Source organism: Pan troglodytes, chromosome 13, assembly GCF_028858775.2.
Source record: "Pan troglodytes isolate AG18354 chromosome 13, NHGRI_mPanTro3-v2.0_pri, whole genome shotgun sequence".
Lineage (NCBI taxonomy): Eukaryota > Metazoa > Chordata > Mammalia > Primates > Hominidae > Pan > Pan troglodytes.
The window spans coordinates 103,718,489-103,746,103 of NC_072411.2; the positions used below are offsets into that span (position 1 = coordinate 103,718,489).

General features: G+C 39.6%; 2 protein-coding genes across 6 annotated transcripts in view; both read right to left on the reverse strand.

Annotated features, from left to right (window-relative positions):
• Positions 1-6,417, reverse strand: part of MPP4 (MAGUK p55 scaffold protein 4) — a 49,329-nt gene extending 42,912 nt beyond the window's left edge. The window contains exons 1-3 of the mRNA XM_054679226.2: positions 6,251-6,417; positions 5,283-5,404; positions 2,558-2,635 (exon numbers count right to left, since the gene is read on the reverse strand). Coding sequence (XP_054535201.1) covers positions 2,558-2,635; positions 5,283-5,404; positions 6,251-6,329 — 279 coding nt within the window. The 5' untranslated portion in view covers positions 6,330-6,417. The remainder of the gene's footprint in view (positions 1-2,557; positions 2,636-5,282; positions 5,405-6,250) is intronic.
• A 6,508-nt stretch (positions 6,418-12,925) lies between these two features.
• Positions 12,926-27,615, reverse strand: part of ALS2 (alsin Rho guanine nucleotide exchange factor ALS2) — an 81,467-nt gene continuing 66,777 nt past the window's right edge. For 4 of the 5 annotated variants that reach the window (XM_009443710.5, NM_001079920.1, XM_063790263.1 and 1 more), the window contains 9 exon segments: positions 23,364-23,481; positions 22,255-22,412; positions 20,244-20,366; positions 19,213-19,389; positions 17,788-17,833; positions 17,511-17,572; positions 16,826-16,975; positions 16,494-16,590; positions 12,926-14,260 (listed from right to left, as the gene is read on the reverse strand). In XM_009443710.5, the coding sequence (XP_009441985.2) occupies positions 14,222-14,260; positions 16,494-16,590; positions 16,826-16,975; positions 17,511-17,572; positions 17,788-17,833; positions 19,213-19,389; positions 20,244-20,366; positions 22,255-22,412; positions 23,364-23,481 (970 nt within the window). In that variant the 3' untranslated portion in view covers positions 12,926-14,221. 5 annotated transcript variants of the gene reach the window in all.

Here is a 27,615-nt window from a genome sequence, read left to right on the forward strand (position 1 = left end):
CAATTTGGTAACAGCATATGAACCAAGGCACTTTCCCTCTAGTGCCTCTAAAATATAATAGCTGTTGGCTGATGTCAATGCTTTGCAGGCTTATGAAGCTGTATGAGTTTCTCTAGGAACGTACCTGGGGAACTCAAAGAGCTTAATCCCATGGGATGCTCCATTCTTCAAATAGAAAATGGAAATCATAATTTCTCCTTTAGAGTATCAGTTGATTAGCAATTTTAATGCTTGTTACAATAAAAAGTGCTAAGCGGAAAAAAATTCTGCTCTCTCTGCTGTGGTTTAGGCGTAGACCTGCTTTCACAGGACATAAGACCTTTCAAGACTTTAGTCAGCCCCATTACCTACAGTCAAATGAAAACAAGCAGTTTACAAAGGTTTACCTCCATTCACTGGGATTTCAACTGAATAAAGTATTATATATGTGCTTTTCCTGTGGACAACTGAGAACAATTTGAGTTGTTGATTACTGGAATTGAGAGCAGAAGTTTTTTCTTTCTTTTTTGCTGTTTCTTTTAATATGGTACGGGCAATAAATAATAAAATGGATTATATTTATTCATTCATTCGACAAATATTTATTGAACACTGCTGTGTGCTAGGAACTGTTTTAGGTGATGCAAAAACAGCAGTGGCTGACAAAAATCTCCATTCTCACGGAGTTTACATTCTAGGGAGGAGACACAGACAACAAATGAAATGTGTAAGTAAAATAGTTTTGTTTGATGGTGACAAGTGTTAAGAAGAAAAATAAACCAGGGAAGCTGGCTAGGGAGTGCTAGGAGGGAATACAATTTTAGATAGGTGACCAGGAAAAGCCTCACTGAGAAGGTGGCATTTGAGTGGAGACTGGAAGGAGATGAGGGACAGATCAGGTATATATCTGGGCAAGAGCATTGCTGACATAAGGAATGGCGAGTGCAAAGGGCCCCAGGCAGAAGCATGCCTGATGATTTGTTTTTTGGGTTTGTTTGTTTGTTTTTTGAGATAGTCTCACTCTGTCACCCAGGTTGGAGTGCAGTGGTGTGATCTCGGCTCACTGCAACCTCTACTTCCTGGGTTCAAGCAATTTTCATGCCTCCCAAGTAGCTGGGATTACAGGCATGCACCACAACGCCCAGCTAATTTTTGTTGTTGTTGTAGTATTTTTAGTGGAGATGGGGTTTCGCTATGTTGGCCAGGCTGGTCTTGAACTCCTGGGCTCAAGTGATCAGCCTGCCTCAGGCTCCCAAAGTGCTGGGATTATAGCCATGAGCTACTGCACCCAGCCTGATGAATTTAAACAATAACAAGGGGTCAATGTGGCTGGAACAGAGTGAATGGAGAAAGCATTGAGTGTGAAGTCAAAGAGGTAACAGCAGCTTGATTGTGTTCAGCTATGTAAGAACTTTGGTGTTTAGGCCAGGTGTGGTGGCTCACACCTGTAATCCCAGCACTTTGGGAGGCCAAGGTGGGCAGATGGCTTAGTGTCAGGAGTTTGAGACCAGCCTGGCCAAAATGGTGAAACCCCGTCTCTACCCAAAATACAGAAATTAGCCAGGTGTAGTAGGTTCCTGTTGTCCTAGCAACTCAGGAGGCTGAGGCATGAGAATTGCTTGAACCCAGGAGGCAGAGGTTGCAGTGAGCAGAGATCATGCCACTGCACTGTAGTCTGGGTGAAAGAGCAGGACTCTGTATCAAAAACAAAAAAACAAAACAAAAAAGAACTTTGGTGTTTACTCTGAGATGGGAAGTCATTTGAAGGGTTTGAGTGTTAGTGAGGAAGTGACATGATTTGACTTGCTTTCAAAGAGGGTATTTTTGGTTGCTGTGTTGAGAGTAGACTGTAGAGGAGCAAGAGTGGACACAGGAGACCAGGTAGGAGGCAATTTTGCAATTATCTATGTAAGAGACGATGATGATGGTATGGGGTGGTGAGATCCTGGATATATTTTGGTGAGATCCTGGATATATTTTGAAAGTAGAGCTGAGAGGATTTGCTATCTGATTGGGTGTGAGGTATCAGAAAAAGAGAGTCAAAATGACCCCTAAGATTCTGGCCTGAGCACTGCAAGAACACAGGTATCATTTCTGAGATAGAAAAGGCTTCCAGAAGAGTGGGTGGGGGTGATCGGCAGGTGGGGAAGATCGGGAGCTCAGTTTGGAACATGTGAACTTGGAGGAGTCCATTAGACATCCAAGTAAGATGGAGAGGAGGCGGTTGGATATTTGAGACTGGAATTTAGGGAAATCTCCAGGCTAGAGATATAAATCCGAGAATTATTACTATAACATTACCCTGTTTATGAAGGGCAAATAGAGTACAAGATTTAGGAAAAAAGAAAGAAATGGACACATGCTAAAAATGACGTAGGTGGTGGTGGGGAGTGTTTTAATCTGGGGAGATATCCAGCCAATGTTCTTCCTTATATTAAAGTTCAATTAAAAACATTTATTAGATGCATAGACATCAATAAAACTTTTCCTTAGAACCTTTAATTCATTTGAACTAGCAATGTGGGGAAAATGGCACCACATCAGAGCTCTACTATCCTGTGGAATAAAATCTCCTTACCTCATAGGATAACACCTGTGCTTGTGGTGTGGCAGGAACTAGTTTCTTTTCTTTAAATTCCTGGAGGCAGTCATAAATCTGCAGAAGGACAAGGGAGGGAGAATTGATATTGATAATATGACTATTGCCATTTTGGATTTAAGACTCTCAAAGAGAAGAAACACCCCAGGCAACTGCACCAATGGCTGCACAGCATGGTGTGTGTTGGTGTTTAGTAAGTTGTGTCTCTAGTTGCCAAAGAGAAATGAACTTGAGTTTGGTGGCCCTGATGCTTCAAAAGCTTAATTATTGGCTGCCATTGGGAAATTGATCTTCCCCAAGCATTTCAGTAATAAAAAGAAATTCAAACTTTTAATCTTGTTAAACAGAGTGAGGGTAAGGTGTCTGGGACTGAAACCAATGGGGATCTGTAGATGATGCATAAAGGAGCGTCTTAAAGGAGGGGCCCTTTAGGACCAGACACCTGTGAGGACCCCTGTGTTGGGTGCCTGTGCAGCATGTGAGCTGTGTGGCTCAGGGCCACTGAAGGTTCTGAATAAGTGGCGGGCATTCTACAAACGCTTCTCTGTACTCTGCTTTGTGCTTTGGGGCTGTTTCCCATTCCTCTGCTAATTCTCTAGCACAAGTTCATTTTTTAAAATTCCAACTTCATCTCCACATACCCTTGGGAATTTTTTTCCATACCAAGATCTAGGGTTGGGCTGAGGACACCAAAGCCTGCCTAGCTCTGCAATGCACCCCTTGATCTTATTTTAGGAATTGAGTTTCTCTTACAGAGGAAGAAATAAGGCCCAAGGGGCCGGCTGAGCCCCCAGTCTTTTCTATCCAGATCAATGACGATGCTGCTTCCCTGCTCTATCTCAGGGACCGCATTCAAGTTTACCTGGAAGTGATGAAGGCTGACTGGATAACTCACCAAGGGCCTAGCGGTGGTGAGCAAAGGCAATGCCCATCATGAAATTAAAACTCCTGTCTTAGCTGATCCTGTGGGAAAATGCCTGATAGAAATCAGGTGTTTTATAACAAGTGCTATGAGGAGTACTTCTTCATTCATGCCAAAGATGTTGCCACTTTTATTGTATAATATTAACGTGCACTATAAGACAGACCACATTTCACACTTAAGTGAAGGAAATACCCACATCCCAAAAAATAACTTCAAAAGGATCTCTCTTAATAATAACACTTGTTCAGAACAACAAAATTATAGTAGTGGCATCTACTAGATAGTAGATGCTATTTTTCTACTATCTATTAGATGCTATTGTATAGTGCATGGAATTTTAGCCAAATTAAAAAAGAATAAACTTTATTTATTCTATTTTATTTATTATTTTGAGATGGAGTCTCTCTCTGTCACACAGGCTGGAGTGCAGTGGCTCAATCTTGGCTCACTACAACCTCTGCCTCCCAGGTTTAAGCGATTCTCGTGCCTCAGCCTCCAGAGTAGCTGAGATTACAGGTGTGTGCCACTGCATATGGCTAATTTTTTGTATTTTTAGTAGAGACAGGGTTTTGCCATGTTGGCCAGGCTGGTCTCAACCTCCTGACCTCAGGTGATCCACCAGCCTCGGCCTCCCAAAATGTTGGGATTACAGGCATGAACCATCACACTGGGCCAGAAGAAATTTTAGAATAAGAAACTTTACGGTACCTAAACAGAACTGTAGATATTTTACTTTCTAACTTTAACAAACAAATAGGAATAATTTTTTAAAGTGCTTTTATTTATCCAGGGTTGCTGCAAGGACAAACGGTTGTAGCCAGCTGATAAAGTGTTGCCAATGACCATCGTGGTGGCTGTTTTGTGATTCCAGGGGGCCTCTGGAAGCAAAAGAGCTGTGGGGAGAAAAGGAAGGGACTACCATATTCTCCTCCATCTAAGTTAATTCCTTCCTAAGCTAAGAAGTTTGTGTAGCTCTTCTCTGAGAGTTGCCTCCTAAGAACTTTTTCCAAGTTGAAATTTCCTACCAGTTGATAAATGACACCATTGGGTAAGTAGTTGCTATGATCTGAATGTGTACTTCCAAAATGCATATGTTAAAATCCTCATCCCAAGGTGATGATATTAAAAGGTAAGGCTAGCTGGGTGTGGTGGCTCATGCCTGTAATCCCAGCACTTTGGGAAGCTGAGCCGGACGGATCACCTGAGGTCAGGAGTTTGAGACCAGCCTGGCCAACATGGTGAAACCCCATCTCTATTAAAACTACAAAAATTAGCCAAGTGTGGTGGTGGGTGCCTGTAATCCCAGCTACTCAGGAGGCTGAGGCAGGAGAATCGCTTGAAGCTGGGAGGCGGAGGTTGCAGTGAGTTGAGATCAGGCCAGCGCATTCCAGCCTGGGCAACAGAGTGAGACTCTGTCTCAAAAAAAAACAAAAATAGGTAAGGTCTTTGGGAGCCGATAGGTCATCAGGGCTCTGCCCTCATGAATATGGAATTAATGCCCTTATACAAGAGACCCCAGAGAGCTGGCTAGCCCCTTCCATTATGTGAGGACATAGCAAGAAGGTACCATTTATGAACCAGAGAGGGAGCCCTCAAAAGACACTGAATCTGCTGCCGACTGGATTTTGGACTTCCTGGCCTACCGAACTGTGAGATATCAATTTCTGTTGTTTATAAACTATTCCGCTATCCAGCCTGAACGGACTGAAGCTGTCATTTTCTACACACTCCCCACAACCCCTTCAGCAAGCAAAGGCTTCCGAGCAAAGCAGCACTCACCTTTAGCAGAGCCTGAAGCCACGGCGAGTGGAGGAGATCGTACAAGAGACACACCCCATTCACATCTCTGCTGTAGAACAGACTCAGCTCTTGCAGCACAAGCCTCAGGATCTGGGAGAGGCCTAGGAAAGGAAGAGAGCAGAGATGGGGTGGCAGGTGCGGGTGTAAATGTGAAAGGCAACTCAGACAGCTGGGGCATGCCATGGGGTCTCACCAGGAGTGGAAATGACACTGGATCTCAGGCCAAAAGATCTGACTTCAAGCCCTGTTCCATCTCTTACTTTGTGAACGTCACAAAGTCACATAGCTATCCGAAACCCAGTTTCTTTGCCCAAGATGAGAAGGTGCTAGCTTTGTCATAGTGTTGTTCTTAACACTGAGTAAAATAATAGATCGTGATGTGCAGATGTAAGATGTCATGAAAGGAAAATGATTGCTTTCCCCTCCCCCATCTTACCAGCCTGTCGTTTATCCCAAAATTATCTACTTGTGTTCTGTATCCTCTTTCTCTAACTCAAACATAAGAGTCATTTCATCCTCTCAAAAAATTCTTATTGAGAGTGATATTGAAAAATTCTAACTCCCAATAGATTTAATGCAAAGCTCAGTATTCTCCTGATTAAAGGGTCTCTAAACAGATTTTAGTGAATATTCTATTTTTTTACAGTATTTTCATAGTGTTGTAGTGATATTCTGAATGTGAACAACCTAAGAGGTTCTAAGTTTTACATAAAACATTGTCAGGTAAGGGAAAAGAAGGTTTTGAATCCATCATGTCCATTTATTTCCTTCCTGGCTTGAAATTTGTTCTTAAAGTTATCACTGGTAGGGCAGTAGTGCAACCAAAAATGTACAAGATCCTCATAGGGATCACAGTAAGTCTGTCAGGATTTCTGCCTATTCATTTGATCACATGTCAGAGGTGATATTACTTTCTGGTCTAGAAAAGGAGTCCTGGTGACACATACCATTCTGTGGATTGGTGGCTGTAGAAAGCTTCATGTCCTTCTTGTCTGGTGGATCTGCTCCTTTGTCTGACTGTATCATCCTCCCTGCCGGAGCTTCTGAAAGGAATTCAGGACTAGGAAGCGGGTCAATACACGGCACACAGCTCACTCAGTCCCACTGGCCACCAGCTCTCAGCACACTGGAATATATTTTCAATAGCATTTCCTCAGCAAGCCAGGCCCTGTGCTACACACTGGGATACACATCAAATGAAACACAGTCTTCCCCTGTGGTGCCTACTCTTAACCATCACCAGTGGCGTGAAAGAGAAAACGACTATTGCATAAAATGCTCCCCCTAACTCCATGTTTTAAACACATTTTTTAGCCTTTCAGAAGAATTGATTTCCTAGAAACCACACCTACCCACTTTTTAAAAGTAAATGACAAATACTATATTTATTTATCTTCCACCTCTTTACCCAGTTGACTTTACCCATCATTAGAGCTCAGAAAAGTCTTGCGTGGACCAGCTCCACTCAGGTGCCCCATTTCCTCTCACTGCACCTTATAGTTCTTCATAGAAGAACTAGCTGGTCTGGTCACAGTTGCAAGAATTATGGGTTATTACTGAGGCACACTCTTAGAATTTAGAGACAACACTGTAACGATCTGTTGTTTTGTGTTGTTTCTAGAGTGCTTTCCTGGCTCAATCCTACAATTTATATAGAGTCTAGACAGTTTTCTTTTTCCCTTTTTTTTTTTGAGACAGGGTCTCACTCTGTTGCTTAGGCTGAAGTGTGGTGGCATGATCATGGCTCATGATCATGCACCTTTGACCTCTTAGGTTCAAATGATCCTGCTACCTCAGCCTCTTGAGTATCTGGGACCATAGGCATGTGCCACCACACTCGGCTAATTTTTAACTTCTTGTAGAGATGGGGTCTCACTATGTTGCCCAGGCTGGTCTCCAACTTCTGGGCAATCTTCCCACCTTGGCTTCTCTAAGCACTGGGATAATAGGTGTGAGCCATCGCACCTGGCCTAGACAGTTTTCTTAACCCTATCAGATTTAATACCAGTCTTTGAAAACTAGTTTGAAATGCTTATTTTAATGTTTATTTTTGATATTGCTTTAGGTAGATTTAGTTTCAAGAGGTAGAAACCCAGAATAATTTTGGCTTAGCAGAGTAGTTTATATCTTGTTCATGTGAAAGTTCAGAGACAGAGAGAATCCAGGGCTAATAGGGCAGCCTTGCTCCATGAAGTCCTCAGGGAATAGGTTCCTTCCGGCTACTGCTCTGTCACCCTAGGGTGTAGCATGGTTCTGTCTACCTGCTCCAAGATGGCAGCTGCAGCTCCAGTCATCACGTCTACATTTCAGCCAACAGGGTAGGGGAGGAAGGGATTAAGAAAACATGGGCAAAGAAAATATGCCTACTGCTCTTTAAGCAAAGTTTTCTACAAGTTGCCCTACACAGTGAAGAATCGCCTCATGCCCTGTATAACTTTCAAATGTCCCACTGAACTATCATGTCACTGAAAAACAATAAAACCTGTAGTTATCTGAATCTAGACACCAACTTTTCTTTACATATAAACACAAGACACTTTTGCACTGGTTTAATATACAATGGGGAGTAGGGTATTGAGGCAGGGAAGGGGAAAAAGCCAGTAATAGGTTGTTACCAAGAAGTAACCACTGTAGGCAACTAGAGCTTAATCCCACGGGGGAACAGGGGCCAAGGGAGTGAGAGTATTTACACACCAATGGCAACATGAGGGTTTTTATACACCAATGGCAACCTTGGTATATAAATACCCTCACTCTCTTGGCCCCTGTTAGAGCCAACAGGTTAAGAGCTCTTCCCAGAGAGCATTATTTCTGACTCTTCCAGCATGCAACATGTATACCTTCGGATAGGAAGTGGAGGGGCTAGCAGCTGGAGTGGGCTCAGAGTGCACCAAAATGGTAACAACCAAGGGGTATGCGGTGGGGGTAGGGACCAACAACATTGTTATAGTAGGACAATAAAGAATACATTAAGGTTTTTGTTATAAAAGGAACACTTCAAATTAGTTGTTAAAGACTGGAGTATTGACTCTGATAGGGTTGAGAACCACTGTCTAGAATCTAGACAGATTGTGGGTTGAAGCCAGGAAGGCTATCTAAGAGAAGAAAAGATCATTATTATTTTGACTCTAAATTCTAAGGCAGTGAGAAGAGCAACACAGAAAGCTGTTACAGCATTTTAGACAACTTTCCCCTACACTTTCCTTTCCAAACACCCTGAAGTCTTCTGGTTTGCTAGGTTCTACCAAAGCTTGACATCGTTATGCTTTTGACTTGCCCTCCATCACCTACCTTGCCCACTTGTAATTGAGTCAGATTAAACAATGCGTTTTCCTGTGTTCTGCGTTGTTTTTGACTCTATTGAATCATTTAGCATCACAGCTGCATATCTGACTCATCTTCCTCCCTGGAGGGGAGCACTTCCAGGGTAGAAAATTGAAAAGGGAGATGGAGTGCCTGCTAGAGAGCAGACAAAAGTCAGAGCAGACAGATGAGGCTGACACTCAGGCTGACTCTTAAAATTGGTTCCCCTCCAGCACCTCACAAATCACACGTCCTTGGCGAAGCAGTGCAGATTAAACAAGCCAACTGTTGTTTGCATGTCATGAGGTGGACCACATTTCTGCCTTATTTAATGCCCGAATGACTGTGCTGAGCTAGGCCTACCCATTCAGCAGTTGGGGGCACACACTAGAGACTACATATTTCTGAGATGAATTTATTGTGAGGGAGCTTTACAGATAGACTGTGCTTCACAGATAGGCGGTGGTTTCTTGAGTGAATGCAATGGTTAAAATAGCTTCTAATAAATCTAGAGCCAACTTCAGGGCTACCTAGATAACTAATTCATACATTCTAAAAGGCTCGTTTTGACTCAAAGTTTCTCAGCCATAGAGGCAAAAACAATAATTAAAGTAATCTACAACTTACGCAAATTCTAAAAACTGTGCTTGGCTGCTCATCTTCAGGTTCCTATGACAAATTTATGGTGGACTGAATGTTGTGTCCCCACCCCCAATTCAGATGTTGAAGCCCTAATCCCCATTGTTGATGGCATTTGAAGATGGGGCCTTTGGGAGGTAACTGGGTTTAGTTAAGGTCATGAGGTAGAGGCCTCAAGATGTCATTAGCGTCTGGGTAAGAGCCATCAGAGTTCATGTGTTCTCTCGCTCCCTGCCAGATGATGGCACAGTGAAAACGCGGCCATCTGAAAGCCAGGAAGAGAACCCTCGCAAGAACCCAACCATGCTGGCATCCCAATCTTCAACTTCCAGCCTCCAGAACTGTAAGAGAAAATACATTTCTGTTGTTTAAGCCACTGTCTATGGAATTTGTTATGACAGCCAAAGCTAAGACAAAACTCATAGAAAAAAACTTCCAGAAAACGATTTTCCCTCCCTCCAGGTAGCTAAGAAAACAGTTGCAACTTCTTGCCCTCATAGCACTTCTCATTTTCCCAGTTCTTGTATCCACTGGCTTGCTCAGTGTCTTTCTCCCGCAGGTGTCATGTCTGCAGAGGGCCTGGGGAGCAGAGATGTTGCTTATCTTGTTCATGCTGCAGCTTCACCTGCAACAGTGCTTGGGCCATAGCAAGCACTTGGTATGTTCAGTTGTTGTTGGGAAGGGGTAGAACAAGGAGAGGCCAAGATCCAGAAGTAAAAGGCTGATACCTCCCTCAAGGCAGTAGCCAGCAGCTGGGACTTCAATCCTGATGGGGGAGGCAGCTGAACTCCAGAGGCCTGTGCCCTCCCTTTCCTCCCTGGCCTGGTATCCTGACTTAAACCTCTTTCCCTATCAAACTTTAAAACTGGGGGCAGAAGGGGATCTTAGAGATAATCAAATGCAAAACCTTTGTTTTACAGATAAGGAATCTGACATTCAAGGAGGTATTCAGTAGAGTTAACACGTAGTAAAATCAAGTTTTCCTCTTTTGTTTCCTTAGTCCTGAAAGATACTGATGCCTGGCATGATGCCTGGCAAAAGACTTACCTTCCTTTCCATGACTTCTATACCAAATTTGTCAGTTGAAGCTTATCTATTTCTGCTATCTTGAGAGTGAGAATTCTTGATTGAGACTGCAAATAAGTAAGCACCCCACCACATGCAATTCCGGACTGAGTACACAGAAATGATAACCAGTTCTTGACTCAGAAGATGCATTAGTGTGACTGACGCCTAAGGAATTTGTCCTAAATCTTGTTTTAAAAATCAGTATTTCCATTAGCTTTTTAAAATGTACTATTAAATGCCACAACCCCCTCCCCTTACTATGCTTGTTTTTCAAAATAGTGCTTTTTACTAGACAAACCCTAAAAAAGCACTTGGAAACTTAATGATGAGAAATGGCCCTTACAAAAATAGCTGGCTTCCTCTGGGTCCAAATGCTGTTGATTAGGACCAGGGCAAATGCCCATTGTACTCAATCTTCCTGACAACTCATTATTCCATACTGAAGAAATGGCTTCTCAAAGCAAAACCTGCTCTTTCAAGATCATAAAATTCCCCGTATCATTTGAGTTAAAATGAAACTAAGCCATTTGAGTTAGATTACCCAGATTTATATCTTTAGCTATTAAAAACTGACAGGCAAGCTAGGCAGTTATGGATACATCTTCTGGTAACTGAGGATTATTTGCCAAGGTCTCTTACCTGCAAGACTGTAAACATGCATGTTGCTCCTATCCAGACAAAAGCTTTAGTAGGATACTAGTGGCCTGTTAGCTGCCAAAGTCACCTCACTGCTCCCGATAAAATCTCTGCACATCCTCTTTGATGTAATCCACAGATGCCTAACCCAGCCTAACAACTAAATTACTCACAAGCCTTTCCTGCCACAAATCTTCTTAAGTATTCCTTGAACTGAAGTCTAATTTGTATCATTTTCAAACCTACATTCTAGTATTTTCTCTCAAATTGCCAACACATAGTTAACAGCAGAAAAACATAGTATTTTTGTTGATTATTTCAAGATGACAGACATTCCACAACAGAAGATAGCATTTTTAATGAAAGAAAAAAATGTGGCAGGACCGGAAATAAGCCAATAACCTACTTACCTTATTAAATCTCTCATGTTATGGTGAGAAAACAACTGAAGACTGTTCAGCTAATAATAGAAGCGCATCAAAAACAGTACCTTCTGGTCAAACCCCTCCCAAGCCACTGTTCTGAACCTAACAAATAGTGTTTTCTATCTCAGATAGGAGCTACTTCTTTATCTGAAAACTTAATACTGCAGGGAGTGCTCAGTGGGGAGAGCATTTGGAAGGGGATATTGCAGAAAGGAGAGGAAGGTATTGCTGACAGCAAGGCAAAAGGTAGAGACCAAATGGCAATTACCAGAGGGTCATCAGCCCTTCTACCCATATTAATCACGTGGCTTTCCTTATCTCTCCATCATAGATGAAAACACAAGTTGGGAATGTGATACATTTGTGTTTTGAGTACAGCATATTTTGTGAAAAGCACTTGATTTCAATAAGATTTTCATTTTTAACTCACTTTTAAGAACTTTCAATACATAACCAGCTATGAAATGACATCTCTGGCAGCTGTAGTAGCAAAAAGCACTGGACTTCTAGGGAAGTAGGGAGTAGGGAAGTTCTAGGCTGGAGTCCCAGCTCTGGCAGTGAGCAAATCTTGGTCACTGCTTGTCTGAAAAATGGGGGGAAATGGGGATAACACCTGCATCCTTGGGCTGCTGTAAGCATTCATTACGCATGTGAATGACCATTGTAAACTGCTGCAGGAGTGCCGAGGACTTCTATTTACAAACATTGGCCTGGAGACTTAGGGTTTTTCTTCCAATACACTTCAAAATTTATAACTTTAATATGCTATCTGAAAAGCATATAGTAGGAAGAATCCAAAGTAACTGAACAGTTTCATTCAAGACTCCAGTAAAAGGACGAATTGTAACATGGCTTTTCTTAGAACTGAGATAGCCTATCATCATTGGAAATCTTCTCAATGGGTCAATTTGTCTCAAAGTTTTTGTTTGTCCATTTCCACATATTATCCACCCCCGCCCAGAGTCAGAAATTCTGTAAATTTGGCTTTACCAGGCAAATGTGGTTATTTATGTGTTTGTTCAGAAACTCAAAACAATCTCCAATGTAAATGCAAAGTATTTAACATAAACGGATTTTTAAGGGTTGGTCCCCTTCCAACAGAGGACAGGCACATTCTGGTAGAGGCAGCAACAAGATGGAAAGGCCTCTTGAGAAAACATTACAACTGGGAGATAATTAATATCTAACGTTTCTAAGCAGAATTTTAAAGCCTCACCTTCCCTTCCCTCGATCTGTTTAGGAGGAAAAAAAGTAACGAGTAACTATCAAAATATGCTTTTTATTCAAAGAAATAATAGATTTCTTTGGGGACCCGTGTCCTTGGGTTATTGGGGTCAGAAAGTTAATTTGCTCTTTGCTAGAAAGGGTGCTATAACTATTGGTTTACGTTTATTTTAAAGAGAGAGATTTCTAAAACCCCAGAGGGACTTTTGAGGCCAATACTTAGAGGCATGGATTACAATGTGGGCTAAAGAAATACTAAGTCTGGGTTTCCTTTCATCTTTTAGGCTGCCCTGTTCATTTCTTCTACAATCATAAAACAACCACATCAAGATGAATGCCTTTTATTATGAAAATTGCTGTTACATTACAGCCAACATTCCAAAACAGTATTTTAATAAACACTTGTCTTGATTATAAAGTAGAGCAAAAACCATGATCCTTTTTCAAAAGTAATTAACATCTTCTCAGTCACTTAACACAAATCAGGACACTCTGTGTGCTCACCACGGTGTAGGAGATGAGATGAGGAAGAGCACCTATGTTATTCAAAACAGCTACTAGTGTTACTTCTACAGTATAAACCAACAACTTACAATAGGGCATTTTTTAAAAAGCAAAACACTGAAATGTTGAGGTGCCACAATACTTTTGAGATGGAAAAAGCCAAAGCTTGTTTCCTTTTTCTTCCCATCCTGAGTTCAGTGTGAAGTATAGGGAAGAACAACACCAGGCTGGGGATCGATGCAGTTTTTTGCTTATTTCCCAGTTGTTAGTCCTGCTCGAAAACACAGCCTGCATGCAAAACTTCCTCAGGCTACCATTCACAGGCCTCGGAATACAGTGTTTGCACATGGACAAATGAGGTTCCTAGCAGCTCAGAGTCGGTGTCTGAATTCCAGTGTATTCACTCTCTGTAGCATGATAAAGAAACCAAAAACAAAATTCCTATGTTCTTTTAAGTTAAGAGGCAGAAGACTCCTATTTGGATGCATTCCACATTTTGGGGACAGAATGTGGTAGTTTTGCACAGAACCTCTCCCATCAAGAAACAGCTTAGAAAAAGTTAAAACTGCAGTTTAAAAGTTCCTTTCTCCCCTCCCTTGGCAAAGAGACATGATGCACACATGACTGGAAGGGACTCAGGAAGGCAGAGTGTGGCCACTATAGTTTCAAGTACGATCTGGTTCTTGCAAACGGATCGGGGTAACTGCAGGTGGATTCAGGCAAACCAGAAATTCAAAAATATCCATCAACTTCTTTAATATAAGAAGCTCTACTGGAAGCTTTTCTTACAACTTCATGTAGCTGACATACCCTTTACTGTAGGAAGGGATATCCTCTTCTTTTTTCAAATAGTAGATAAATGGTATTTTTGGAACTTATCATAGGCCAAGAACTGGTCTAATCTGATTTTTTACCTCCCTTTCAATCCTCCCTTTAAACTATACAGTCCTTTTTTCTGGGATCAGGGCTCTTATTATTAGTAAGGCTCATTCTAACAACCTAAATAACACAAAGTCCTTTCCAATTTCAACACTGTTCTTTTTTGCCACTACAGGAAGACTCCAGATGGTGTTATAACACTCTGTAGTAGATAATCCAGTTTTCAAGCTGTTATGCAGCCTAGTTAAGCTTCTCACGCTGAATCTGGTAGTAACATGCCTGGAAGAAAAGTTCAAAATAATTTCAAATTCACTTTTAAAGAAATTACATAAAGAGAGCAATGCATATGGGACTAAAGAAACAAAATCCCTTATGAACAAATTCAGTTGATGGCCCAACAGATTTAACTGATTTCACTTTTCCCTGTTCCCTTCTAGTTCCCCTATCTAGTGGCTGTCTTTTGCCTACTTGTAATTAGTATAGACAAAATTTTTTCATTTCCCGTCTTATTCTAAAACAAACAAAGTTTTTTTACAAGCTAGCTAATATTCTTCACATGCAGAGACACCACAATTTGCCATTACTGATTGGACATTTAGAGTATACCAATCATTAAAAGGTACAACTCTAATTAGAATCACCTAGTATGATTAATAAATATACAGATTAAGCATCATTGCAGACCTGGGGAGTCATAACTTACAAGAATGCATTTTTAAGAAGCACCCTGAATTATGAGTTTCCAGGTATGGGAATTACTCATACCCCAATGAATAACACATCCAGATAACATGTAACATTTTCCATTCTTTAGTTTCTTAGGATAAATCCCCAGGAGTAGAACCATTGAGTCAAACTCCACATTTTTTGATGTTGTTGATATCTATGTTAGTAACAATTGCTTTCCAAAAGGGTAATGGCTACTTACCCCATTATCAGCAATGTGGGAATAATAATGACTTCACTATAACCCCATCAGTAATTTTAAAACATTCTTGATAATTTAACAGCACAAAATGGTACCTTATTTAAATCTGCAGTACTACGATTTTCAGTGAGGTTGAGTATTTTTCTACATGTAAACTTACTAGTTCAGTTTCTTCTTTGGTGATCTGTTTAGAGATACTCTTCAAATAACATAAACACTAATAATCTAAGTCATCTGTGGCCAATATTTTCCCCAGTTTCTCCCCCTTCTCAGTTTATTTAATAGAAGTGTTAATGGTAGGCCGGGTGCAGTGGCTCACGCCTGTAATCCCAGCGTTTTGGGAGGCCAAGGCGGGTGGATCATCTGAGGTCAGGAGTTCGTGACCAGCCTGGCCAACCTGGTGAAACCCCATCTCTAATAAAAATACAAAAATTAGCCAGGTGTGGTGGCAGGCACTTGTAATCCCAACTACTTGGGAGGCTGAGGCAGCAGAATCACTTGAACCTGGGAAGTGGAGGTTGCAGTGAGTCGAGATCGCACCACTGCACTCCAGCCTGGGCGACAGAGTGAGACTCTGTCTCAAAAAAAAGAAGCATTAATGGTATTTTAGTTGAAAAGTTTAAATAGTTAACCTACGCCAGAAACCTGACATTGAATTCTAGTTATTTTTCTTATTTTAATTTACCTGTCTTTCCTTCTCTCTTCCTTTCTCTATATTTAAACCCCAAAGCATCTATATAATTTGCTATTCTACCCTCCCTCCAAAACTGCGAATAAGCTATCCAATACTTTGTTTTACCATTTGTTAAATAATTCCTCTTTTCCATTTTGGTTTGGTGTTTCCACTTTCATGTGAAGCTTTTATTATGATGTGTTTATATGGGAGCTATCCCTTCTATTTAGGTAATTGTGTATTCCTGTGACAGTCACATACTATTTTATCTTCATTATTGTAATTTTATAAATTTTACTAACTGGAAGAGTAGGTCTATTCTTTCTCATTTTTCACAAGTGTTTTTGCACTTTCTATCTGTTTTTTCAATAAACTTTAGAGTGATTCTTCCAAATTCCAAGAAAAATCAAGGCAGGAAACAAATGACTTCTAACAATCTCTCCAGGCCACCCAGATCAAAGAAGCTCATTTGTAATCTATTGGTTACAGTAAATACAAGGCAAAGAAAGAAGATGGAATTCAAATTTGTTATTTACATACTGCCTTCTGTGTTTTACCCTGTTCCATTGAATAGCACTCCTGTTGGAAACTTTCTTGGACACTAAGAATCCTTTCTGTTTCTTTTTTAGAGTTACAATTATTTATATAAATGTAAACATTTATAACAGTTTGATCAATTTACAAGGAGGATTAGATAATGAAGAATTTGCTTTAGTATTTTGAGGAACAACTGGCTTATCCTACTTTAATATACTATATAATGTTTTAAAGTGTAGAACAAAATGTGCTCTAAAGGCATTTAAGGTTTGCATTAAACTTTTATACAAAAAAAGTGGTTAATGGCATTTATAATACGGTAAATGAAAGACAGATATGAAGATAAGAAAGTATTAAATAATAACTATACTCACCTTCAAGGTGGTGAACATTATACCCTGTTCCCCATGCTGAAGATAGGGGTCCATTAGATCCTCAATGAGGTGTACCTCAGAGCCTAAATTCCTAATCCTGCCCCAGAGAGAAAAAGATGCTGAGTTATTTTCACTTACATGTCCATTCTCCTTTTGAATCTAGTTGATGGGAAAAAGAAAGAACAGCTCAATAAAAGGGTAATGCCACAGTGGAATGGGTTAATCGATTTTTTTCTAGTGGAAGAGCGTACTCCTGCTGTCAGTTCAGAAAATGCAAGCAGCAGACTTTTAAAAATAACGACTCACTAATAATAAAGTCATAAAACAGTTACCTGGCCCGTAGCACCACATATAAGAAAACAGGAAACAAGTCATCCATGGACCACAAGAAGTCTTCGTGGAGTGACGCCAGGACACTCTGAGAGATCTCCTCAAAAGTCTGCTGGATGACCTTAAGTTTGTCTGATGGGGTAAATGTTGTGCTGTTACAGAAACAATGACAAAAAGACATCCTATAATTTTCTTAATAAAGCCATTTGATCGTGCTTTTTTGACAATATTCCCTCCTGGGGTTCACATGCCTTAACCTGGACACTTAGGCATTATGAGTCGTTGGAAAGGATGACTTTGTACTCCCATGGTGCTATGAGAAAAGTAGCCTCCAACTGTCTACGATTCATATATTGTTTCCTTTTACCCACGTGAAATCTCATTCTCCTAATATATGCTCTTTTCTGAATGAGAAATTTGGTTAATTTCCAATTGGCTAAAGATGTGATTATATGGATAAATTTCTGGCTTGGCTCTCTACTACTTTTGAAAATGCAAGGTCATTTTAGAGTAAAAGATAACCCAAGGGTCTCATTCTTATTTCTGATTTCCAGATTGAGTTTGACACCATCAGCATATAGAATGGGGATGCTTAAGGCTTAGGTAAAGATAAGATCATATTAATAATATCTTAATAGACCAAGCACTACTTTGATTTGTATGGCTTTTCAACAAATCAGAGATTACCTGATCTGCTGCAGACATTCTACTGCTGAGGCAAAACAAGCATCTTTCGTGGTTGGCAAAACCTGCAAAAAAGAGAGTGAAGGTCAAGGAGGAAAACTATTTTCTGCAACAACAGAAATAAATGATACTGATGTCAGAGTGCAGGTCTTTGGTAATAACAGATGCAAACACAAGCTTGGGTACTGTTCTATCAAAGTAAAATGAAAAAGTTTTGCTATCTCAAATCCTTCCCATTAGAGAAAAGCATATTTGCTGAGGAAAAGAAAATCTACTATACCTTTTTACTCTCTCCAAGGATTGACAAGGTTGCTGGCCAAAATTTCCTATAATGGAATCCATAAATTATTAATATAAGTTGTTACTTATGGTAGACAAAATCCCATAAAAATAGTTGACAGCTATATTGGCTTCCTTGTCCCCATTAAAAAGAACTGCTCCACAATAGGTTAAGTTTTTATAAACATTCCAGAAGTGATTTAAGAGTTTTTATCATCTCCCTAAGGGATTTGTCATTCTATATCCCAATAACCTACACGTTACAGATATTACCAAATATTTTTCCTTCACTCAGTTTTATCTCATTTCTACTACTGAATTATTCCACTGAAAACAATTAAAGCACAAAATTTTAAAAAAGCACAAAAATAAGAAAATATAAAAATTAGCTGGGTGCGTTGACACAGGCCTGTAATCCCAGCTCGCTGGGAGGCTGAGGCACGAGAATCACTTGAACCTGGGAGGTGGAGGTTGCAGCTAGCCAAGATTGTGCCACTGCACTCCAGCCAGGGCAACAAAGCAAGACTCCGTCTCCAAAAAAAAAAATTGAGGCTTATTCACTTTTCTTGGTAGCACAAATAGAGATTGGGGAGGTGGAATCAGCTTTATCACTGCCCTAGAAAGAAAACATAATAATTTAGTATTCCCTGGATAACAAGCAATAATACCTTCTAATAAAAACAGCAGGGCTGGGCACAGTGGCTCACACCTGTAATCCCAGCACGTTGGGAGGCCGAGGCGAGCAGATCACTTGAGGCAAAGAGATCGAGACCAGCCTGGCCAACATGGCAAAACTCCATCTATACTAAAAATACAAAAATTAGCTGAGCATGGTGCCATGCGCCTGTAATCCCAGCTACTTGGGAGGCTGGGGCATGAGAATTGCTTGAACTTGGGAGGTGGAGGTTGCAGTGAGCTGAGATTGCACCATCGCACTCCTGCCTGCATGACAGAGTGAAACTCTCTTTCAAAAAAAAAAAAAACACTTCAAAACCTTTAACTTAAAAATTGCAAATGGAGAGGGAGGAGAGAAAAGAAGAGAAGGAAGAATGCCAAAGACATGTATTCTGCTCTAAAGAGCTATAAAATACCAGGCAAAATAGCTCACACTTACTATATATATATATATATATATAACTATACATAATATATAAAATACATTACTAATATATAATAAATATATATTACTATATATATGAAAACATAATAAAAAACACATTCCAAAGAATCAGCAGGTTTCACACTCATCTCCAAATATTCTCAGAAATAAAGATTATTAACTATCACTATTTTGTTAAAGAAGACGTATGCAAAAAATAATTATAAGCCATATATATAATTAGATATCAAAGTGCCAAATTTCCAATAATGCAGTTTGCATTTTAAATTAAAACCATTTGGTTGCGCTTGTAACTACTACACTTACCTCTGCACCCCAAGAAAGCCCAGGAGAGCAATATCTGGCTGCTTATTTAGTCGAAGGACACATTCCCAGTAAATGTCTTCCTCGCGATCATTATCCAAAGCATAAAGCATAAACAGTGGTGGGTAGAGCCGAGGTAGCAGCACAGGAAGCAATAATCCAGAACTCGTTACTACATAACTACAAAATAATGGAGTGGGAGAAAAGGAGCATTTTTCATATTAAAATTGAATACAGAATCCAAGGTAGAGCTTCAGTTTCAAAAAGTCAAAAGTAGAGATGGGAAGTTTTAAAGAAGTTATAATATTACTCTGCTCTTTACATATGGAGTTGATATGAGGACATTATCTATAATTTTGTCTTAGAGGAAACTGTGAATTCTTTTCATGAATTAAAAATCTCACTGAAAACCTACATTGTTTCCATTTTGAGGCTGATTTCTCTGAGGTTATTCTAGGACAGTGTGATGTTACTTCCTTTGCTAAGCAGCCTTTGTGCTCAGATCATCTGTGGTTGCTTTTTCCTGGGGTATGGCTAATAGTACTTGAGAGAACTAAGAGGGACCTCAGAGGGGGCACCTACCCAGCTACATTTTTTTTTTTTTTTTTTTTTTGAGACAGGTCTCACTTTGTCACCCAGGCTGGAGCGCAATGGTGCAGTCACAGCTCACTGCAGCCTTTAACCTCCCAGGCCCAAGTGATCCTCTCACCTCAGCCTCCCACGTAGCTGAACCCGTAGGTGTGTGCCACCATGCCCTGCTAATTTTTTTTATTTTTGTAGAGATGGGGTCTCCCTATCTTGCCCAGGCTGCTCTTGAACTCCTAAAATCAAGCAATCCTCCCACCTCAGCCTCCCGAAGTGTGGGATTACAGGTGTGAGCCACTGTGGCTGGCCCCAACCCTCCTGGCCCCAACCATATCATTTTAGAAATGAGGAAATAGATCTAGAGAACACACTTTCTCGCTGGGACTCTTTGAGTAAGATCATCTAGTCACCATTCCCTTTCTTCACTGTCCCCACCCAACTCCATTTACCCTGGCTCTGGTGATTCAGATCGGGAATCTGATTTCCCAGTGCAAAAAGACTTCCTTTCGGTTGGCAGAGGAGCAGAGAGAGGAATTGTGCTGCCTTCTTCAGGCAGCTCAGGAAATAAGAACCTAAGGAAGAATAAAAAATATAATTATACAATTATACCTCTAGGGGGGTTAAAAAGCATAAAAACACATTTCCATTAGTTATGAGAGCAAGCTTTATTATCAACTAAGTATTTTAGTTCCCTGAGAAAACTGATGTTTCTAACAGGATAAAATTAAGAATGCAGCTAATGAATAATACCACTACAAAATCTTCGCGTGCTATGATTTTCTTCTGTCTAGTTACTAAGGAATGGAGAATTCTGATCTATATGAGATATGTGTTCCTTACTGGCAAATCTCATCTGAGGTCAATTTATATTAACTCTGAGCAAGGACCACTCTTCTAGAATATAAGCAAACACCGACAGAAATTAAGTGTCCAACATTAAGGGAAAAAATGATTAATTATAGAAGACACAACGTAAAGTTTTATTTTATTTTTATAGATTCAGGAGGCACATATGTAGTTGTGTTGCATGGATATATCAGGTAGTGGTAAAGTCTGGGCTTCTGGTGTACCCATCACCTGAACAGTGAACACTGTATCCTATCAGTAAGTTTTCAACCCTCACCCTCCCACACACACTCCCCCCTTTTAGAGTCCTCAGTGTCTATTATTTCCCTCTGTACTCAACATAAAATTTAAAAATGTGTTTTTAAAACTTGCTGAAAATTAATTTTTCAAATGATCAAGGCGATAAATTGGTGAGGAATTTTTTTTCCTGGGCTTTGAGGTCTGCCATAGATTTTATCTCTGACTTCTTGTATGCTAGTGTACTCTACCATAAATAAGTTTATTTTCTCTTATTTTTACGGACTTAAATTTTGACCCTTTAAAGGCAATAGGCAGTCTTCTCTATTTTTGTAGACTTACATCTTGCACCTCCATCTGCCCTAATTGTATAGTTGAAAAAACTAAAAAAGGTCAGGACACTTACTTTCATTATACTCATCTAGCTAATGTCAGAGCTAGCCCAGGCTAGTGATCTTTTTAATAGACCACACTTCTCCCTCAAAACCTGAAACATTTCCAATGTTGAGGCAAACAATATATGGAAGTTCTGGGACAAATTTACAAACTTTTGTATAATTATCTCACTATAGTATTTACTTGTTGGCTTCAACTCAGTAAAAGATCTTATATCTCACAAGCTTAAATCTGTTTGTTGCCTGGAACTCTCTTCCCAAAGATGCTTACTGTCTCATTTAATTGCCTTCTTCGAGTCCCTGCTCAAATACTACCACCGTATTAGTCAGTCTGCTCTGACCTTCTCTTTAAAATAATAGCATCTCACATCTAGTACTCTTTCCCTTTATTTTTCTCCATAGTGCTAATCACTATCTGACATACTACATATATTTTTTATGTTTACTCTTTTCCCCCATTAGAATGTAAGCTCCATGACAGCAAAGACTGTTTGTCTTTGTTCACTGATAAATCCCTTGAGAGCCTAGAATGATGGCTATTACATAGAAACGCTCCATAAATATTTGTTAAATAAATGAACATATGTGATACTGTTGCCAAAGGACAAGACACAAAAACTCAAGGACAAAACTTTATATTAAACTTTGTCTACTCTGTGGTTGGGTTTTAGATACATGATTTTGCCTAGAGACTGAATCTAAATAAGACGACTACTATACTTCATACCAAAATTAGATTTAAAAACCCCAAACATTTATTTTAGCTTTACTTAATAAGACATAAAAATAAATAAATAACAATAGCTAAGGTTCATCTTTTTTGTGTTTATAGCTTACACATACATTTAAAACATGTTTTACTTAATCTATTAAAGGACTGTGGCATAAAACTATTTTCTTGATGATTCAGGGTGAAACTACCCAAGCACTGGTATAAAATAGTATTCCATAGCCCGCAGACTTTAGTGAAAAGCTCTCTTACCTCACCAGCTGGAAAATTCGCTTAAGATAGGACTTAATCTCCTTTACAGCCTCCTGCAATAACCTGCGGTTGGCTCCTACGCCCACGTATGTCATTCTATACACTGCAACCAGTGTCTCCACAAGCCTGCCCAGGGGGTGCAGAGGAGTGTCACAGGCCTGAGTAGGAAAAGAATCAATGAAGTCAGTTGATGTGCATTAACAGCAGAAACAATCCATCAATAAGAAACAACTTCGTAAATGACACACAGTTGTCAAAATGTCAAGAGTCAATTTTGGGACCAGGAATATTCAAATACTTTAATTTTTTTGAAAGTACTGTCTACCCCAATTATATGAAGCTGGAGTTCCTAATCTTGATCAAAGAATCTCCTTAACATTTTGGGCAAATAGCTTTGGAAGTACTGATATGGAATATCACTAAAAGAAAGATTCTGCTGGATGTGGTGGCTCATGCCTATAGTCCCAGCTACTAGGGAGGCTGAGGCAGGAGGATCGATTGAGCTCAGGAGTTTGAGGCCAGCCTGAGCAACACAGTGAGAACCCCCATATCTAAAAAAAAAAAGAATACAAAATTTTAAAAAGATTCAAATATACTTTAAACTTCACAAAAATGATAGAAAATGTTACCTTGGAGAAAATTAAACACTGACTGTTGATGATACTCTGAAACAGTCATCCTTCAGTTCCCCTGACTTCTCAGAATACTCCTTCCTGCACTTCCCATCAATATACATCACACTTTAAATTGTAGCTGGTCTTACAAGTTTTCGAAGGAAGCAAACACCCTCTCCAGGGGTGAGGGCAGCATGCTTTACTTACACAATCTCTAGTTTGCTAATGTTATTAACAAAAAGCAATTTAAAACTCTAATCTTATTTCTTAAGAACCCCCTTGAGTGCCTTAAAAAACTTTAAAAAGTTCTATCATAATAATGGGACAATCTTTAGGTAGAAATGTAATCTTGGTAGTTTGATAATTAACAAAAGAAATGCACAGGATGCAAAAACAGGATTAGAATAACATTAAGCTGTGAGTCTATCTGAATGATATATTGTGGTAGGTGAATCATTAATTCACAAGACCAATGTAATTTTTACTCTAGTTTACCTTTATTAAATATTTCCTGATGTCATCATATTTCTCCACAGAGAAGGCACCAACATGCTGTGGAATGAATTCCAAACTCTCTAGTGTCTGAGTCTGTGAACGACTCAATATTTCTGGACTATAAAAAGGGAAAGAAAAGTCTGTTGTATTTCACATCAAGAAAGCAAGATACGTGTAAATACTCACATGAAACACAATCACTAGCTCCAGTCAAAGTGGAGCATCCAACATAGTACTAAACCCAACGAACTCAGAAATCATCACGATCCTGCTATTAGTTACTCAGTTTACATAACATTCATTCAAAAAATCAGGTAGTGTTACTTTGTACCATAAATTAATGAAGATTCTACAATAAATTAATGAAGATTCTACTCCAATCTAAACCATGGTGTTGGAAATAATATGACATTAGCTTGAAGATAAATACAATATTAGCTTGAAGGTGATAGACCCGTTGGTGACAACAGAAAAATGGAATAAAAGGAATAAAAGAGGGAAGGGAGTTAAGGAAAAAGGGAAATAAGTCAAAGGGCAAAGGAAGAAATGAAAACAAGGTTAAGAAGCAAGGAGATAATGACACTCCAACAGGTGACAATGTAAGCACATAACGGGTAAACAGAAACTGGATGAAGATACTAAGAGAAAACACACGCTAGTAATCAACTGAAATTTTTGGTAATAGTGTTCTATCATTAGATGACAACCAATGAGAAACTGAAAACTGTGCATAATCATTATTATTAGAGATTTTAGATAAACATATAAGATCTTTGTGGTAGCAACATAATTTTATATAAAGAGTTCATTCATTTTCACTTCTCAGAAACACCTAACAACAGTTAACCCAGGTTAACTGAAGGGCTAAAGTCTTAAGGTCGAACTGACAGGCTGTACTAAGCTGACCATCTGTATCACGCACAAGGGGCAGTCAATGGCTTTCATCAATTCTGGGAGTTTCCATTTCTTCTACTGATAGAGTAGAAGGTAACAATTATGAACTTCATGAATGAAATACTAAAATCAATTCCTATTTATCCCAAATATAGAAAAAAAAATTACTTCTTTCTACATTTAATTTCTTGAAACACATACACGAATTTCAAGCAAGCAAAAATTATACTGTGGTTTACTTTAAGTATCAATTTTGGAGATACTCAATTAGATAGACTCTAAACTAATCTCTCCAGGCTAGAATAACAATTAGTATTTGTTAGACTTGACTGTGAAATGTTTAAAGTTCCTGAAGTATCTTTCAACCTCTGGAATTTAATTTCTATGTAACTATACTTTAGTATATTAAAATTATTTGAATACTGGTAATTTATTTGAAGAATTTGGTAACTTTTAGCAAACTAGAACATTTAATTATTCAGAACAAACATTTACATTCTGAATAAATGGATACTTGCTCAATTTTTCAATTCCCTTTAGAAAGCAACTGACATGTGGAAATGAAGACCAGCATAAAGCTCATTTAAAAATTAACTGTATGTAGTTACATGCACAGATTAAAGTATGCTCCTTGATATTTTAACAACGAAGGCACAGCTCAAACAAACCATTATCTAGAATTAAACTCAAGAAAGTCACAGTTAATTAGGAAGTTTTGCTGCAGGGATTAGTAAATTCTTTAGGTCCAAATGCTAAGCAATGCTTGTGGGAGTTACTGGTCAAGTTAAAGAAGAAAGGCAGATGGAGAAAAGCAGGAGAAAAGAAAAAAAAAAGAAAAGAAAAGAAGGTGAAAAAGAAAATTTTAAAAAGGAGAAAAAGAGAGAAATGAACAAGTACATCTGTAACTTTTCTTTCAGTATTTCGAAAATGTTGGGCCACTTCCTTCTGGCTTCCAAGGTTTCTAATGAGAAATACGCAGTCATTTGAATTGCTGATTTCCCATTATTTCACTCTAGCTGCTTTCAAGATCTTTGTCCATGAATTTTAATATGTGTCTATACATGGTTATCTGTGGTTTTTCCCAAGATGGAGTTTGTTCAGCTACTTGAATCTATGGGTTTCACGTCTTTTTACTAAACTTGATAAGTTTTCAACCATTATTTCTTCACAAAATGTTCCATCCCTCATTCTTTCTCCTTTTCTTTTCTTTTTTTTTTTTTTTTGAGATGGAGTTTTGCTATTTTTGCCCAGGCTGGAGTGCAATGGCGCTATCTCGGCTCACTGCAACCTCCGCCTTCCGAGTTCCAGCGATTCTCCTGCCTCAGCCTCCTAAGTAGCTGGGATTACAGGCACGTGCCACCAGGCCCGGGCTAATTTTGTATTTTTAGTAGATATGGGGTTTCGCTTTGTTGGCCAGGCTGGTCTCAAACTCCTGACCTCAGGTGATCTGCCTGCCTCAGCATCCCAAAGTGCTGGGATTACAGGTGCGTGCCACCATGCCCAGCCCATTCTTTCTCCTTTTCTTCTGGAATTCTAAGGAAACAAATTTAGACCCACAAGTCCATGAGGCTGTGTTCACTTTTTTATTTTTTCATGTTTTTTCTCTCAGTTGTTTAGATTTGATAATCCATACTGATCTATCTTCAGGTTCACTGACTCTTCCATTGCCATCTCTATTCTGCCACTGAGTTCATACAATAAGTGATTTCGGTTAGTGCAGTTTTCAACCCCAAAATTTTGATTTGGCTCTTCTTTATATCTTCTGTTTCTTTGCTGATACATTTGTTCTAATATTTATTTCAAGGGTGTTTGTGATTGCACATGTGAGTATTTTATAATAGTTGCTTTGAAGTTCTTGTCAGACAACTTCAACATCTATGTCATCTGTTGATATTTATTGATTCTCTTTCCTGAAATAAATTGAGATTTTCATGGTTCTTTCATTGCTGAGTAATTTTGGTTAATGTCTTGGATATTTTGAGCATTATAAAACTCTGGGTCTTGTTTATATCCTATGGAGAATGTTGACATTCATAAAACAGTAAACATAGCAGGCTTGAAACTGCTATCTTTAGAAGCACCTGAGCTAGGTGTGGTAGCTCACGCCTGCAATCCCAGCACTTTGTGAGACCGAGGCAGGAGGATTTCTTGAGGACAGGAGTTCGAGACCAGCCTGGATAATATAGCAAGACCCTGTCTCTATTTATAAAAATGAAATAAAATAAAAAAGAACCTGCTTCTAAGGTTGACCCTTGGCTGGCACTTGGGAATTAAGCTTCGTAAAAGTTCCATATACTGACAAAGGTGTTTTGCTGTCCTTAGATTAACAATGTGATTTATGGTGAACATCTGCTTTCCTGTAAGCTGGGACTGTGGAATTTGGCAACTGCCAAGCACAGGGTGCCTATGTGACCCGCCCCCAATATAAACCCTGGGCACTGAGTCTCTAGTGTGCTTCCCTGGGCAGAAACATGAGACACGTGTCGCTGCATTTTGCTGCAGGGAAAACTGTGTTGTGTGTGACTCATCCCAGAAAGGAGAGATCATGGAAAGCTTACACATGGATTCCTCCAGACTCTACCTGTGTCTTTTTCCCTTATGATCTGGTTGTGCGTCCCTACCATGTTGCTGTAATCTTACTTGTGAGTACAACTATATGCTGAGTCTTGTGAATTCTTCCAGCAAATCACTGAATGTGTAAGTGATATTGAGAATCCCTAAAACAGCAGATATTTTTGCTTTAGTCTCCTGTGGGCCATGGTGCCAATGCCAGTTCACTTCTCAAAGCCTTTGCATCCTTCCTGGGTTTGTTCTGTGAGTGTACAACTTAATGACTACTCTGGGACCTGAGTGGTCAACCTATGAGCTTGGTTCTCAAACTGTTTGGTACTAATTAGGATCAAATTCATACATGTGCAGGTCTAGGGTGAGCCCAGGAGTTCACAAACAACTTTATGGGCTTGTTTCCCAGAGCTCTTCTCTCCATCACATCCCCAGTATTTTCTGGTTCGCAGGCACCCCTTTTTAGGTCCTCTGGCCAAAAACTGCCCACTTCCGTGATTGTGCCACATCTAGGGACAGACGGTGGGAGAACAGAGAACAAAGCCAAAAATGCAATGGGGTTGGGGCTTGGCCTTCCCTTGAGCTAAGGAGCCACCAAAGGGGGAAGAAGATTCCACTCTCTCAAGAGTTTTGACTTTTGCAAGTTTCCTGTTCACGCCTGCTCCAGCTGCTACCATTACTGCCACAGAAGGTCCTGGAGGCTTGGGCATGAGAGAATAGAGAAAAAAGACAGAAAGAAAACTGAGTATATATCAACCACTCTGAGTCTTAGGAGTCCCTTTGTCACTCCTTGGGC